Raw genomic sequence first — 16,130 nt, 5'->3', positions numbered from 1 at the left:
TCAATATGCCAGCAGAATAAGGTGGGACCCAGGTTAAGTTGTCTGCCTGTTTTGTGAAGGTTTAAATGGCTGCAACCATAGCACCAATGGATTCTCTCCTCCCAGGGAGAGGAGACAACTTCAGTAGTTAACACGCTCTTGGGCTCAGTTGTTTGCAAAAACTGTTCATTAACTGTTAGGTACAAAGTATCTCCTTGCACATGTTAAGTAGATAGAGAGCTGAGAACTGCTCCTAAGGAGATTTAATTAAAATAAAGTATGTGCTGTTTGCTCTACTTCCATTGATGAACTGACTGACTAGACCATCACAGAAGCATAGAGCGTTTAAGATTTTTGTATTCCCTCCTTTAAAATGATGAAAGGAAGGGAGAGAGGGAAGATGGGAGGTAGGGAGGGAGAGAGGGAAGGTGGGAGGGAGGGAGGGAAGAGGGGACAGCACTGTGGCCCAGTGCCACAGTATACCATAAGATACTGCACACACCACTGGTATCCCATATTAGAGTGCTCCTCCACTTCCGATCCATCTCCATGCCTGGGAAACCAGTGGAGGATGGCCCATGTGCTTGGGGCCCTGCACTCATGTTGGCAGCCTGGACGAATCCCCTGCCTCCTGGGTTTAGGTCGTCTCAGCCCTGGCTGTTTCAGCCATGTGGGAAGCGAATCAGTGGGTGGAAATGAAGCAGCGGGTGGAAAGTTTCTCTCTTCTTCTCTTTCCCTTTTAGATAGATAGATAGATAGATAGATAGATAGATAGATAGATAGATCAATCTGGGGTAAAGGTACTGCTCCATTTAAGAAAAAAAAACAGGGGACAGTTGCACTGGCATTGCATGATAATCCTCTACCTGCAGCTCCAGCATCCCACATGGGCTCCAGTTCATGTCCCAACTGCTCTACTTCTGATATAGCTCCCTGCCGCATAGTGTATCCGGTAAGTTATGGAGGCTCCAGTTCAGCTCTGCAGTGAGATTCTACAGTTTTGATGGGCTATTCAAGTCGTGGATTGAGTGCTGTGGATTTATGAATTGGAAGACTATGGCATTGAGCCAAACTGACAAGACATGTCATCTTTTGTTGTTGTTGTTGTTGTTAAGTTGTCTCCTCTTACAATTTTTTTTAATATGTGGAATGTTTATAATTAGCTGTGCTTCATCATTGATGGGAGGGTGTTTCCATTTTAACCAGGAATTGTGAGATCTGAATCCCCCTTTTGCAACTGTACATGTCTGAAGATTTAAAGAAACTTTTACATGCCAGCTATGGATCTCTAAGCTTTTACAGCCTGGCTTCTGCTCCATGACCCACATCCTTCCAGCACCCAGCATCACAGAATGTGGTCACGTCATCTAACTCTGCCCTTCCTTGCCAATAAGTCAGGTGAGTCAGCAGTGAGCAGTGGGTTTCTCCTTGAAGCTATTCCTGAACTGTAATGGCAAGAACTTAACTACACATGCACGTGACAGAAACCATATACATGCAGCCCACAAAGCCAAAATCCAATGCCTCTTCCACCCACTGGGTCCCCACATTGCCTGGAAGCCCCAGGAACATCCTACATGACGGGAAGTGTATCGAAGGGGAAGGTGGGTGGAGTGACACAGTAATCTTAACAGCTTCTGGTTACAACATCTTACTTCTGCGAGTCTTACAAAAGCATGTGAGCTTGTGAGGACATCGTGAAGGGTCTTTGGAAGACACTTGGGCGAGCCAATAGAGAACAAGAAGCAGACTAAATGCACTCTAAGAGACTCACCTGCTGATGCTATCCCTGGTGGACCCTGTTGTGAATTAAGCCATTATGTTGTCACTCAGTCAGGTGAGACTGTTACCCATCTGGTGACCAGAGGTCACTGATTGATGAGTAATTATTGCGCACCTCATCACCCTGGCACTGGGATAAAGGTCAAGGCAGAACATAAACGGAAGATACCGATCCTTGTTTTGCTTCTTTTTTTAATGTATCTATTTTATTACAGATTTCAGAGAGAAGAGACAGAAAAAGATCTTCCATCCACTGGTTCCCTCCTGAAATGGCTACAAGGCCTGGAGCTGAGCAGATACGAAGTCAGAAGCCAGGAGCAGGTCCCAAGGCCTTGGACTGTCCTCCACAGCTTTCCCAGACCACAAGCAGAGAGCTGAATGGGAAGCGGAGCAGCCAGGACACAAACTGGTGCCTACATGGGATTATCCAGCTGAGCAATCAAACTGACCCTGATTCTTACTCTTCAAGGGACATGGGTTTTTACTCCAGCATGTGCTGGAAAAGAAGCAGAGATGTCTGTGTCAGCTAAGCAAGAGGCATCCTTTTCTTCAGATTTGAGATTGTGATGACGGAGTGAAAGAGTAAATGATTGCAGAAGAAAACAGGAGAAGATGCTCCAGTTGAGCTTAAAGCGGGGGGTGGGTGCAGATACAGGGTCGGAATGCCCTGAGCCTTCCCCGGGGCTAAGACAGAGCATCCTTTCCCAGCAGTTTCCTAGAGCCTGGGGTCAAGGTGTTGACCGGGTGGGCAGGAGGCTTCGGTGGGCAGCAGGAAGAAGGACAGAAAGCTCATGGAACTCTCATGACAGCCAAGGGAGGAGGGAGCACTCTGAAGGTTCCCCAGGGAGCATCCCCAGCCGGGTATCACATCACGGCTCCCCCTGTTCATGCAGTCGTGACACCTGGTCATGCAAGTACATGTGCAGCTGAGTCCACTACACCCCAGCAGCACAGCTCACCCAGAGAGCAGCTAAACTGTATCTGCACATTTGGTTTATGAGCTTTGGAAAACAACCATAGTATTGAAATATTTTGTACTTTACTATGTACATGCAGCTATTGAAATCAAAACTATGACATCTTAAAAAATGAATGGAAGGAAGAAAGATTCATCTTCCTGGGGCCAGCACAGAGGCCTAATAGGCTAAGCCTCAAGCTGTAGTGCCAGCATCCCATATGAGCACCAGTTCATGTCCCAGCTGCTTCACTTCCCATCCAGCTCCCTTCTTGTGGCCTGGGAAAGCACTGGAAGACAGCCCAAAGCCTTGGGATCCTGCATTCACATGGAGACCTGGAGGAAGCTCCTGGTTCCTAGCTTCAGATCGGTTCAGCTCTGGCCACTGGGGCCACTTGGAGAGTAAATCAGCAGACGGAAGATCTTTCTGTGTCTCCTCTTTGTATATCACGCTTTCCAATAAAAATTAAATAAATCTTTAAAACATGCAGAAAGAAAATCAGTTGGTCTGCATGTGAGTCCTGGCTCTGCTCCTTTCTAGCTGTGAGCGCCTCACCTCTCAGTGAGTTCAACATGGTTTTCTTTAATACAGGACAGGTGGAAGGCCCGTGCTCCTGGCAGCACCTTCAGAGTCACGGAGTAGAAGCAACACAAATGCCCATCACTGGATCAAAGCATGATATGTCCACACAGGATACGCACATAGGAGGAAGATGACTGTTCGGTCTGTAAAAGGAAAGGAAATCCTATTGTGGGCCACAACATGGCTGAACCTTGAGAACATGTGTCAAGTTCAGCAAGCCAGTCTGAGTTACTTAGGAGGCATCTATGCTAGTGAAACTCCTAGGAATGCAAAATCGCGCGGTGGTTGCCAGGGACGACTGGTGAACTCATATTAGCAGGTGCTGTGTTTGCATCAGCCAAGGGTGGGCACGGGCCACCAGGCTGGTGATGCTCCCACAGGGAACACTGAGAGATTCAGAGAAGGCCATCAAGGGCAGTCATCGACAGAATTTCAGTTTTGCAAAATGAAAAAAATGCCTCGAATCTGCGGCATAACGACATGAATCCACTAAACGATTCGCTTAGGAGACGGTTAAGAAGATAAAGTTACACTCCATGAGTTCTACCACAATTCAAATAAGTTTAAAAGACTAACAGCAGCAATTCCTTCACAGAAACCTTGTAAATCTGGTCTAAAGCATATGTCATTTTCCTCAGTTCCACCAATTCAAAGCACTAAAAGCCTTTATTTTGTTTGTTTTTAGACACTGTTCTATAAAAAGAAGCACAGAGAGGGGAAACCCAGAGGGCTTCGTGAAGTCGGTGGTCTCCAACCGGAATCTGATTTTCAGAAATATGTATTCATAGGATTTCCTGGGTGAAGGTGACGGCAAAAAAAAGTCAGTTCAGCTACTAGTTAGCTCAAGAAATATGTTCAAGAGAAATATACGTCTTATTAAACTTATTTTTTTTTTTGAAAGTCAGATATACAGAGAGAACAGAGAGGAAGATCTTCCATCTGCGGAGTCACTTCCCAGGTGGCTGCAACAGCCAGAGCTAAGCCGATCCGAAGCCAGGAGCCAGGAGCTTCTACCTGGTCTCCCTTATTGGCGCAGGGTCCCAAAGCTTTGGGCCATCCTCTATTGCTTTCTCAGGCCACAAGCAGGGAGCTGGTAGGGAAGTAAGGCACCAGGATTAGAACTGGCGGCCATATGGAATCCCAGTGCATTCAAGACAAGGACTTCAGCCACTACACTATCGCGCTGGGCCCCTATTAAATTTTTATATGTGATGTTCTTTGCTCTAAATTTCTGTCTGGCCCTTCTATTATTTCCAGTTGTGTTGTCACTGTCTAGTGACATTTAACAAGTAACGTCCACTCTCCCTTCTCTTCCTCACGCTTCCTCAGTTACAGGGCTAGAAGAAAGTAAACTGGACACATTTCTACAGCCTCACTGGCAGTGTGGATGGGCTATGGGAACCTACTTTGTCCCAAAGAGGTGAGCAGAAATCCGTGGGGAAGACACTTCCTGTTTCTTTCTGGTCCAATTCAGTTGCCAGGGAAACCCAGAAGCACAGCAACCTTGAAGCTACATGTGTGAGAGAGTTGGTCCACAGACCTTGTTTGAGGGGCTTGGTTTACTGGAGCTATCCCTGCATTGGACCTCTTGTTAGGTCAGAGAAATATCCGACCTCCTGGCTCCACTGGTTAGCTCACCCCGTTCTACCTGTGGACAGCACCAAGAAAAACGAAGTCCCCCTGCTGTCCTGTGTAAATCGGGCTTCTAATGAGTTCAGTTGGGTGCAGAGAGAGTTCACAAGAAAGCTGAGCTTGGAAACAACCGACAAGAGCCTGAGGAGGCTGGTTGTAGTGATGAAAGACACTCAGGGATGGTGTGCTAATGAGACCCAAACATGCAGTGTCCCAGGGCTTTCCACTGAGGGGCGGGAATGCTGCCAGCAATGCCAGGATGGACGGCTTGTGGCACTAAGGAGCTCGCTCTCCGTGCAGACTCCCCAGGGCCAGGTGTCCACTTTGTTGATGGTACTAAACCTCAGCTATCATGGCTGTGCAGGACAATGGCAAAAAGAGGAGCTTGTCTGTTGTAACCCTGGATAATCATGACTCTGCAATACGACTGCCATTCAGAAATGCCATATGGTGAATGGTCGCAACTGTAAAGTCAGCCAAGTGCCGTCCGAGCAAGGGAGGCCTGGGAGTCATCCAGCCACGCATGTCAGAGGGAGACTTCAGTGGTTGTGGTAGTTTTGATGGCAGTGGGGATGACAATGGACTTGGTAATGATGCAAGCTACCATGACGTTGGTAGTTGTAACAATTACTCTTCAAAGTCTGCACCTACAGAGGAAACTTTGACTAAGGGGGCTCTGTCCCCTGTGGGGGTGGAGACCAATCCTTTGCTACATCATGAAACCAAGGTGGCCATGGCTGTTGCACAGCAGCAGCTATGGCACTGGCAGAAGGTTTTAATCCTCACCAGGAGACCAATCTTAGCAAGTGATGACAGTCAAAGAAATGACAAGGAAGCTACAGCTTGCAACATGTTTGTAAACTAAGCAAAACGCAGTGGTGGCAGCTGCCACAGAGTAAAGCATTTTAGCTCCTGCGCAGGCATGCTGGCAAAACAGAATGAGAGAAAATCCTTGAGGGCTTTACCTGTGACTAACTATGTAACAGGTTATTTTAGCTTCTGTTTTGTGTATAAGCTATAAAGCATTCCAGCAAACTAAGAGTTTTAACATACTTTGACGTGGTTTTTGTTCTTTTTTTATTTTTGTTTTTGCACCCAAGTTATTCATTCCTAATCATGATATGAGAAGTAAACATAGAGTTGGTTTTCAAAGTGAAGTGTTTAGCTGTGAGTAGACAACTAGCTAGCATAACATCTTGCAGGCGGGTGGAAATTTACAAGCAGCTAGGTAAGGTACATCTGGAAAGTCCTTGGGCAAGCAGGGTGTTAGGTGTGGCCCACAGAGCTGAAGCAAATGCTGGTAAGAGTGTAACCCCACAGCGTTTGGCCAGTGAGGAGCTGGGGGAGGGACCTACATGCTAGTGAATAAATTGCCTGATGAAATTACACTGGGTATGCTAGCCCGATCTTGCAAGATCATTAATAAAATCTTGCTTCTGTTGCACTTCCTGGGTTCATTCTGTAAGTGGACGTGGGAGATTATTTTTCACAGCAATTTTTTGGGGGGAGGGAGGTCCTATTATTTTCAACCTAACACATTAATGCACCTGAATTATCCCTGTCATCAGTAAGGAAGAACTAATGGAAATGAGTAAAGAAAGGCTTGCGGCTAGTTACTGCTGCCACCTAGTGGCCATAGTTCAGAATTTCCTTCTTTTCTTGCATCATTTATTCATCTGTTCACTCATTCGCTCCTTGAACAAATATTCCAAGAGGATCTATTATATGTGGCAGTTCCTCATAAAAATACAGATCTTTTCTCCTTGAAATTTACAAACTTGGGGGAGATATCCATTAAGTTAAAAAGGAAAGTGTGACTTGGAAGTGTTTGAAGGAAATGGTGCTGTGAGACCCAGAGCCAGGCAGTGGGGCAGGGTAGAGTGGTGGAGCCGGGGGATGTCCTGAGGAGGCTCTGTTTGGCCTGAGGACAGCAGGCAAGTTCCTGGGCAGAGAGAACAGCCATGAATGTGTGCCACAGTGGAAGGAGGGAGCATGTTAAATGTAAGAGAATAAGAGCAGACCATGCTGGCTTGATGGGGCAGCGGGTTAGGCTGCCACTTGCAAGGCTGGCCTCCTGCATCAGAAGGCCTTGACTGAGTCCCACCTCCGCTTGACAACCAGCTTCCCTCCAGAGGCAGCACTGATGGTTCAAGAACCTGGGTCCTCGCAACCCATGTGGGAGACCCAGATGAGTTCCTGGTTCCTGGCTTCGTCTTGGCCCAGCCCTGATTTGTGGGTATTTAGAAGGGGAAGAGAGTAAAGCAACAGATGGAAGAGTCTCATATCATCTCTCCTCTCCTTTCAAGTAAAAACAAACAAACATGGAGAACACACACACACACAGAGAAAGCCTGCTTCTGTGCACACATGGAAAGCCTGCCCATGTGGACAGAGCGGCGAGGTAAAAATGCCGCTGGCTTGCAATATTCATGTCACTGCTCAAATTTAATACCCCACAGATGAACCTGTGACAAGACAAGCCTTACCATACAAACTGACTGACGCTGGGATGATGTTCTAGAACATTAAAAGGATCCAATAAAAGTACCTAGCAATGAATTAAGGTGCAAACCTTTCATGCACACATTTTATTGAATCTGTCTATTCTTTCTCATGTGTCACAAATGTAGATATTACAAAGCCATGAGTGCCAGGTGTCACCGTATGCATTACTCAAAGGCCGTGCACAATAATGAAATGCAATAATAAAATAAGGGGGCAGCAAAGATGGTCTTACCTCAAATACTGGCATAAAATAAAAGTATTCAAGCAGCAGTATGTTGCCCATTAAATCAAGGCCAAAAAAAAAAAAAATCCATGCAGGAAACAGAAAATTCAGCGGCCAGGGTGGGTGTTCGGCACAGTGGCTGAGATGCCACCTGGGACGGCGGCATCAGCGTGTCTGGGTTCTAGCCTCACTTGTGCTACCAACCCAACTTCCTGCTAATGTGCTCCCTGGGAGGCAACAGGTGCGAGCTAGAGTCCTTGGCTCGCGGCCACTGGCCACCCTTGAGAGAGAGCACTTGCTAGGCTCCAGCTTCAGCCTGGCACACATCCATGTGCCGTAGGCATCTGGAGAGCAATGTGGTGGATGAGAGATCTTTAGCTCTGTTTCTCTGAAGGACCACGAGGGTGTCCCTGCACGGAAGGGGCTCCCTGGGGGAAGCAGACATCGAGGAAAGCCTCGGATTTTCTGACGGGAGCGGCTGGAGGAGCTTGGAGCAGTTCTCGAGCTCTGAGGGAGCGGGGAGAACGCAGATGCAGTTGCGCACTGGGAGTGCCGAGTTTTAAGCATCTGTGTTGCTCAGTTGAGAACAGTGCACCTGTAGGAGACAGCACTCCGAGAGCCAAAGAGAAGCAATAGAAGACGTTCTGCAAAGTGGAAGGGGTGCGGGGGCCCGATCACTTCTAACCGCTGCTGCCATAGTATTTGCTCTGCGTCATTACAGCATATCTCCAACTCCACACTGCATTCTGTGAAGGAAATAGCTACATTTTGTTCACTTTCCCCTGCTCCAATGAGCTCAGCACTGCTGGGGTGGGGACAGGTTGGCGCAGTACAGAAGGAATGTGAAAATAAGCCAGGGAGGAGGCACCAGAGGAAGAAAAGGCATCCTGAGTGCCCCAAGCAAAGGGAGACACGGCAGGAGAGACAAGAGGGAGAGGCGGCTGTCCCCTGATTTCCTGGCTCCAGGATCTCGCACGCGGCGGGGGCGGAGGGTGCTGAGCTCTGTTGCACAGCCTACTGTATCTCAGACTGAAAGCTGCATATAACCTGTGTCAAAATCTTACTATGAGGGCCCGGCGCGGTGGCGCAAGTGGTTAAAGGTCCTCGCCTTGCACGCCCGGGATCCCATATGGGCGCCGGTTCTAATCCCGGCAGCCCCGCTTCCCTTCCAGCTCCCTGCCTGTGGCCTGGGAAGGCAGTCGAGGACAGCCCAAAGCTTTGGGAACCTGCACCCGCGTGGGAGACCCGGAAGAGGCTCCTGGCTTCGGATCGGCATAGTATCGGCCCGTTGCGCTCACTTGGGGAGTGAATCATCGGACGGAAGACCTTCCTCTCTGTCTCTCCTCTCTGTATATCTGCCTTTCCAATGAAAAAAATAATAAAAATAAATCTTTAAAAAAAAAAATCTTACTATGATATTTTAATTGTTGTTGCAGAGCATCAGACTGACTTTGGAAGAGAAAGAAGCCTAGAGAAGGAACTCCTTATTTATCTGACTTCTCTCATTCCCTGCTGCAAATAGAAAATTAAAGGGGAGTTTCATTTGCATGAACCCAGAAAATCATTTCTTACTGTATTTTCTAAAGATTAAAAATAATGTCTTGGGGCCCAGCATGGCAGCCTAATGGCTAAAGTCTTCCCCTTGCATGCACCAGGATTCCATATGGGTGCTCCACTTTCCATCCAGCTCCCTGCTCGTGGCCTGGGAATGTAGTCAAGGATGGCCCAAAGCCTTGGAACCTGCACCCGCATGGGAGACCCAGAGGAAGCTCCTGGCTCCTGGATTCAGATCAGCACAGCTCTGGCCATTGTGGCCATTTGGGGAGTGAATCAACAGACAGAAGATCTTCCTGTTTCTCCTCCTCTCTGTGTATCTGGGCTTTCCAATAAAAATAAATACATCTTTTTTAAAAAAGAATAAACAGCAAATAAGGACTAAAGAAGAAATTAACAGGATGGAGTCGAATTAATGGTGAAGAAAGAAGAATGAAACTTTCAGAGAAAGTGCTGCATGGACACCCACAAGCAGATGACCTTAACACAAACTCCCAGCCATCGCATCATCTAGCGAAAACGTGCTTCAAGCCAAGGGAACAGCAGGTGCAAAACATGGACGAGAAAAGCCCTGGCCTATTTTTAGAAGTTCAGAGATGAGTGTCCCTGAGTGGCTTTATCCTGAGAACAATTCCATCTCAGGCTGAAATTTCAGAGCAAGGTCTTGCATGACCTGGTGGGCCAGGGCCCAGAACTTATTTCATAAACAGTGGGTAGACAGGAATAATTGATCAGTTGGGAGGACATGATCAGAATCCATATTTTACAAACCAAATCCTGATTTGATAACAAGGTGGTTGCACAACTTATGCACAAGAATGTGATTCAGGACATAGAGACTGACTAACTGGGTGTGGGAGTTCAGAAAGTTTGTGAAAAGAAAAACAGAACTGTGCCCGGCACGGTGGCCTAGCAGCTAAAGTCCTAGCCTTGAACCCACCGGGATCCCATATGGGTGCCAGTTCTAAATCCCGGCAGCCTCACTTCCCATCCAGCTCCCTGCTTGTGGCCTGGGAAAGCAGTCGAGGACGGCCCAAAGCCTTGGGACCCTGCACCAGCATGGGAGACCTGGAAGAAGCTCCTGGCTCCTGGCTCCAGATCAGCTCAGTTCTGGCCGTTGCGCTCACTTGGGGAGTGAACCATCGGACAGAAGATCTTCCTCTATGTCTCTCCTCCTCTCCATGTATCTGACTTTGCGAAAAAAAAAATAGATAAATCTTTTTTGAAAAAGAATAACAGATAAGCTTATTTGTGTGCAAAAATCTTAAAATTCAGATAGTTTTTCATCATGTGTGTTTTCCTTAAATTGTTGGCAGAATCCTCAAAACTCAGGATATACAAATCCTTGGAAACTATCAAAGAGCTATAGGGAATTGAGAGAAATGTAATTAAAAACAAGTTATAGGGCCCGGCAGCGTGGCCTAGCGGCTAAAGTCCTTGCTTGAACACACCGAGATCCCATATGGACGCCGGTTCTAATCCCAGCTGCTCCACTTCTCATCCAGCTCCCTGCTTGTGGCCTGGGGAAGCAGTTGAGGACAGCCACAAACCTTTGGAACCCTGCACCCATGTGGGAGACCCAGAAGAGGCTCCTGGCTCCTGGATTCGGATGGGCCCAGCTCTGGCTGTTGCAGCCATTTGGGAAGTAAACCAGTGGCTGAAATATCTTTCTGTCTCTCCTCTCTCCATTTGTCAAATTTGACACACTAATTATTTCATCAATTCTATTGGTCATTATTGGAATGATGCTCCTGGGAGAGGCAAGTATGAAAATTAATTCCCCTGAATGTCTAACCTGATCCGCATGTGGCCAGTGAAAACCATGTGGCAGATCCCTGAGTGCCTGCAGTCAAAGCCATTGAGCTGGCCCACTGGGTAACGGTGTGTCAAGGATGGATGGGGAAAGCTGGTCAGACCTCTGTACTAATTCTGCTCGGTGTGTCGCCAGGGAATCTTAATCAAACACAGAGGTGAGGACGCAGCACGGTGAGTGGCCTAGTGATTAAAGTCCTCTCCCTGAATGCACCTGGATCCCATTTGGGCGCCAGTTCTAATCCTGGCTGCTCCACTTCCCATCCAGCTCCCTGCTTGTGGCCTGGGAAAGCAGTTGAGGACAGCCCAAAGCCTTGGGACCCTGCACCCACGTGGGAGACCTGGAAGAGCTCCTGGCTCCTGGCTCCTGGCTTTGGATTAGCACAACACTGGCCGTTGAGGTCACTTGGGGAGTGAATCATCGGACGGAAGATCTTCCTCTATGTCTCTCTTCCTCTCTGTATATCTAACCTTGCAATAAAAATAAATAAATCTTAAAAACAACCCCAGAGGTAAAACTGAAAATCTTTTTTTTTTTTTAAAGATTTATTTATTTTTGTTGCCAGCCGCATCTGTATGTACTGGCTACATGCCGTACCCAAAATGGCGCCGGCCGGAAAAGCCACACCTTGGTTCCTGGTGACGTAGCTTTCGTGGTACTGTGCAGGCGCCTAGCACATGCCCAGTGAGCTGAGGCGTGGCCGGTGCATGAACACTGGGACTGATGAATCCAGTCGCCCAGGACCCTGCGTAATCATGACACCGACCCATCATCGGCGGAGGCGGGGCCAGTCAGCACATAAGAGCAGACAGCCTGCCGGGATCTGAGCTTTTCCCTCCTCATCTTCGTGCGCGCAATAAAGACTACCGCAGAAGACTTCACTCGCGTCTGCCTCTTATCGCCGGACGATAAGAAACGTGGGCGCGACATATTTTCATTGGAAAGGCAGATTTACAGAAAGAAGAGACAGAGAGAAAAATCTTCCATTGGTGGTTCACTCGCCAAGTGGACACAACATCCGGAGCTGAGCTGATCTGAAGCCAGGAGCTTCCTCTGGGTCTCCCACACGGTTGCAGAGTCCCAAGGCTTTGAACCATCCTCTATTGCTTTCCCAGGCCACAAGCAGGGAGCTGGATAGGAAGTGGAGCAGCTGGGATTAGAACCGGTATCCATTTGGGATCCTGGGTGCTTTGCAAGGTGAGGACTTCAGCCACTAGACTCCCGCACCTAATGGCTCAACAATAGCTACTGAGAAACAAGAGGTTTAGCTGTAGTCTTGTATTTCCAGAGGAATCTGGAGAAAGTATGTGTGGCATTGATAGGAGTGAGTAAAGGGGGTAAGGCTTGTTTACTGTTCTTATTTTCGAATAAATGTATCTACAGGGGCTGCCCCTTTTTTCATCTTGAACCATATGAAAACATTTCAGCAGATGTTTAGTATTTACCATCTGACCAATTTTGTTACTGTATAACAGGTGTCTTTGTGCACCCTTTACCAATAATTATTCAAAGCGTTTCACAGGCGGTATCTGGTGACTACAGCAATCCTTCGCAGCAGGCTTATTTCCACTTCGCGGGTGGACAGTCCAGCTTTGCCAGGTGATGTGACTTACCGGAACTTGGATCCATCTGACACACACGCTTACTTCTTGGGCCACGGAACAGTGACACGATGATGGTGCCTCTGCAAGAAAAGGGAACTGGGAACGCTATTCCTGGCGCTCACTTCTGGCAAAGAGTCTTTTAATTTATGAAACGATTCCTTGTTACTAATTTCCTCATAGGCTGAAGCAAACATTGGCTAACCACAATAAAGATGGCGACAGCGGCTTCACTCGGCAACGGCGACGCCATCGTCAATGACCGCGACTAAATTCTTCGTTCCGGCCTGTTGTTTTAACGTCACTTTCAGCGCCGCCCTAACGGCGGGAGCTGTTTTCTCCCGGGCCCGGCCGTGGTTGGACCCCGAGAAGAGGAACTTTTCGCCTGGGGAATCGGGGATAATGTGGACCCCAGCATCATGCCGAGAGAAGCTGGGGAGCCCGTGGCTGTCGATGCAGTTGCGACTGAGCCACGGTTCACTCAGCGCTACCGGGAGTATCTCAAGAAGCAGAAGCTCCTGGACCGAGAGCACCGCGTGGGGAAGATGCCCGACGGCACGCTGGCGCTGCCGGTGCTGGGAGGGCCGCTCCCCGAGCGGCACCTGCGGGAGCTGACGGGCCGCGTGGCCCCGGGCAGCACCTGCGTGCGGACGCGGCTGCCGCAGCCCGAGCCGTCCAGGAGGGCCCGGAGCTGCCCGCCTGCCCAGAGACTGTGCCTGGCGGTGAGGCGGTGGGTGGAGGCCCGAGGAGGGACGTGGTCCGCGGAGCTGGAGGCCGATCTGCCCAGATCCTGGCAGCGGCATGGCAACCTCTTGTTGCTGAGTGAAGAATGCTTCCAGGCCGAGCGATGGGGAGATCTAGAACCCGGATTCTGGGAAACGGTTGCTTCGGCCCTGGGTGTGCAGCGCCTGGCAAGGCGAGGGCGAGTATCCCCCGACGGCGCTCGGACTCCGGCGGTGACCCTGCTGCTGGGCGACCATGGCTGGGTGGAGCATGTGGATAATGGCATCCGATATGAATTCGACGTGACGCAATGCATGTTCTCCTTCGGGAACATCACCGAGAAGCTGCGCGTGGCATCGCTGGCCTGCGCGGGACAAGTGCTAGTAGATCTGTATGCGGGGATTGGCTATTTTACTTTGCCCTTCCTAGTTCATGCCGGTGCTGCCTTTGTCCATGCCTGCGAGTGGAACCCCCACGCTGTAGTTGCACTAAGAAAGAACCTTGAGCTCAATGGTGTAGCAGATCGCTGCCAGATCCACTCTGGGGACAACAGGAACTTGAAGTTGTTTAACGTCGCTGACAGGGTGAACTTGGGGCTGATTCCCAGCTCTGAGGAGGGTTGGCCCGTTGCCTGCAAAGTGCTTCGACAGGACACCGGGGGCATTTTGCACATCCACCAGAATGTGGAATGCTTCCCAGGGACGAGTCCCCAAGGTCCTGAAAGCCAGGAGCTGGAGTCAGAGCCCTGCTGTACTCCTGAACAAATAGTCGCCAGCCCAGAGGGAAATGGAGCTGCTGGGGATCCCGGGAGCAAAGTGCCTTCAGCCACCAAGCCAGAATGGCAGCGCTGGGCACAAGCTGCAGACACTCGAATTGCCTCTCTCCTCCAGCAGGTACACGGGAGACCGTGGACGACACAGATCCTGCACATCCAGCTAGTGAAGTCTTACGCGCCCCACGTGGACCACGTCGTCCTGGATCTGGAATGCCGCCCTCTCCTCTAGCTGACTAGAGGAGGTACTTCCTGCAACACAACGAAGCCCTGTGTGAGCGGCCCCTCCTGTGTCCGCTCCGACTGGGTTCCGACATGTTTTGTCTTCTGAAAATCTGTCTTAACACTTGGTGGCCCTGAAAGGAGCTCTGTTCCAAGCCAGGTCACTGAGGCTTTATTTGCACTGTGAATGAACCGTGTCTGGGGAAAGCAGTGCGGCTCACTGAGGCAAGGCGGCTGTGTGCTAGTGTGCGTTGGGAATCCTCAGTTCTTGGGAACACGTTTCTCTGTTCATTTGGCCCTGGATTTTGTTATTTGAAAAAATGATGGTTTCTTAGAACTGTCTTACATGGCTGTTTAATAAACAGTTGTGCACAGACGAAAGAAATGATGCAGTTTCCAAAATCATTCCAGCTGAGGCTGGCATGGAAGCCAGGGAGCTGGGTGAGGCCTCTGTGGTTGTATAAGCATGCCAAGTGAGGGCATGAAGGTGTTTCCTGTACTGTTTCTGATTGTAAGACGGAAGGAGATGTGAAGCACTCTAGTGTACTAGCTTCATTCTGCCACTTGGACGTTCGTAAGTGGCTACGAGCACGATGTTCTACATGTTCTACGAAGCACTGCTCTGGGGCCTGGCGCGATGGCTCAGGCTGGTCCTCCACTTGCAAGCTCCATCATCCCATATGGGCACCAGTTCCCATCCAGCTCCCTGATTGTGGCCTGGGAAAACAGCAGGCTTTAGGATCCTGCATGCATGTGGGAGACCTGGAGGAGGTTTCTGGCTCTTGCTTCAGATCGGCTCAACTTTGGCCACTGTGGCCCTTTGGAGAGTGAACCAGCAGATGAAAGATCTTTCTGTAGGGCCTGGCATGGTAGCCTAGCAGCTAAAGTTCTCACCCTGCACACACCGGGATCCCATAAGGGTGCTGATTTTAGGGCTTTACTTCCTGGGCTCCCTAAGGAGTTAGGGGTGAAGGGCCTTATACACTGAAATTGGGGCTGAGAGGCTCATGACCAGCTCATGTCCAAGTTCCATGTGGAGCTCATGACACATTCCTCTGGCCAGTGATGCAGTACTGTTTAGGGCATTTATGATGGCCAGGTGGGTTACATGAGGGTGGCAGCTACATTCCATGCAGACCAGGAATTTCCCTCCATAAATCACCCCAGGACAACACAGCCGTGAAGTTCTTATCTATTGTTATCTATTGAAGAAACAAATGACTCCTTGAGTCTGGTCATTAGAACCTTGTGAAGTCACCCTTAGGCCAGTGAATTCCATATGTAATATATAGATATAGATGTGAAAGGCACACTTACAGAGGAGAGACAGATCTTCCCCACATCGCTGTAATGCTTGGAACTGAGCTGATCCGAAGCCAACAGCATCTTCTGAGTCTCCCTTGTGGGCACAGGGTCCCAAGGACTTGGCCATCTTCCACTGCTTTCCCAGGCCAGAAGCAGGGAGCTGGATGGGAAGTGGAGCTGCAGAGACACAACCCAGAACTAATATTAGATTTCGGCACTTTCAGGGTGAGGATTAGCCAACGAAGCCATCTCACCGGCCCCTAGTGAAGTCCTTTTAATAAAAGGTAGGCAAGACACCTTGAGCATAGGGAGACAAGCGGCTGGGATCCTGCTTCTACAATTTAGGAGTTCAGTCCAAGTGTTGGGTTTTTTAATAGGCCAGAAATATTTCTGATATCCTTGATAGTAGATTAACCAAATAAATTGTGTATTTTTAAAATTATATATATTTTCTATATATAGAAAATCTATATAGATAGTA

The 16,130-nt window shown here is 49.1% G+C and overlaps 1 protein-coding gene across 1 annotated transcript; it reads left to right on the top strand.

The window, feature by feature from the left end:
- The first annotated feature begins 12,955 nt into the window (after window positions 1-12,955).
- Window positions 12,956-14,729, top strand: TRMT12 (tRNA methyltransferase 12 homolog). Its single transcript, XM_040979329.1, has one exon. The coding sequence runs from the start codon at window positions 13,047-13,049 to the stop codon at window positions 14,352-14,354; it is 1,308 nt and encodes a 435-aa protein (XP_040835263.1). The 5' UTR covers window positions 12,956-13,046; the 3' UTR covers window positions 14,355-14,729.
- Window positions 14,730-16,130: the final 1,401 nt, after the last annotated feature.

Source organism: Ochotona curzoniae, unplaced genomic scaffold, assembly GCF_017591425.1.
Source record: "Ochotona curzoniae isolate NIBS_2020 unplaced genomic scaffold, NIBS_Ocur_1.0 contig_3190, whole genome shotgun sequence".
Classification (NCBI taxonomy): Eukaryota; Metazoa; Chordata; class Mammalia; order Lagomorpha; family Ochotonidae; genus Ochotona; species Ochotona curzoniae.
Note: the sequence above shows the minus strand (reverse complement) of the source record. Positions and strands in the feature narration are given on the sequence as shown.

Coding starts and splice junctions, on each gene's coding strand:
- TRMT12 (XM_040979329.1), top strand. CDS start 13,047: ATGCCGAGAGAAGCTGGGGAGCCCGTGGCTGTCGATGCAGTTGCGACT.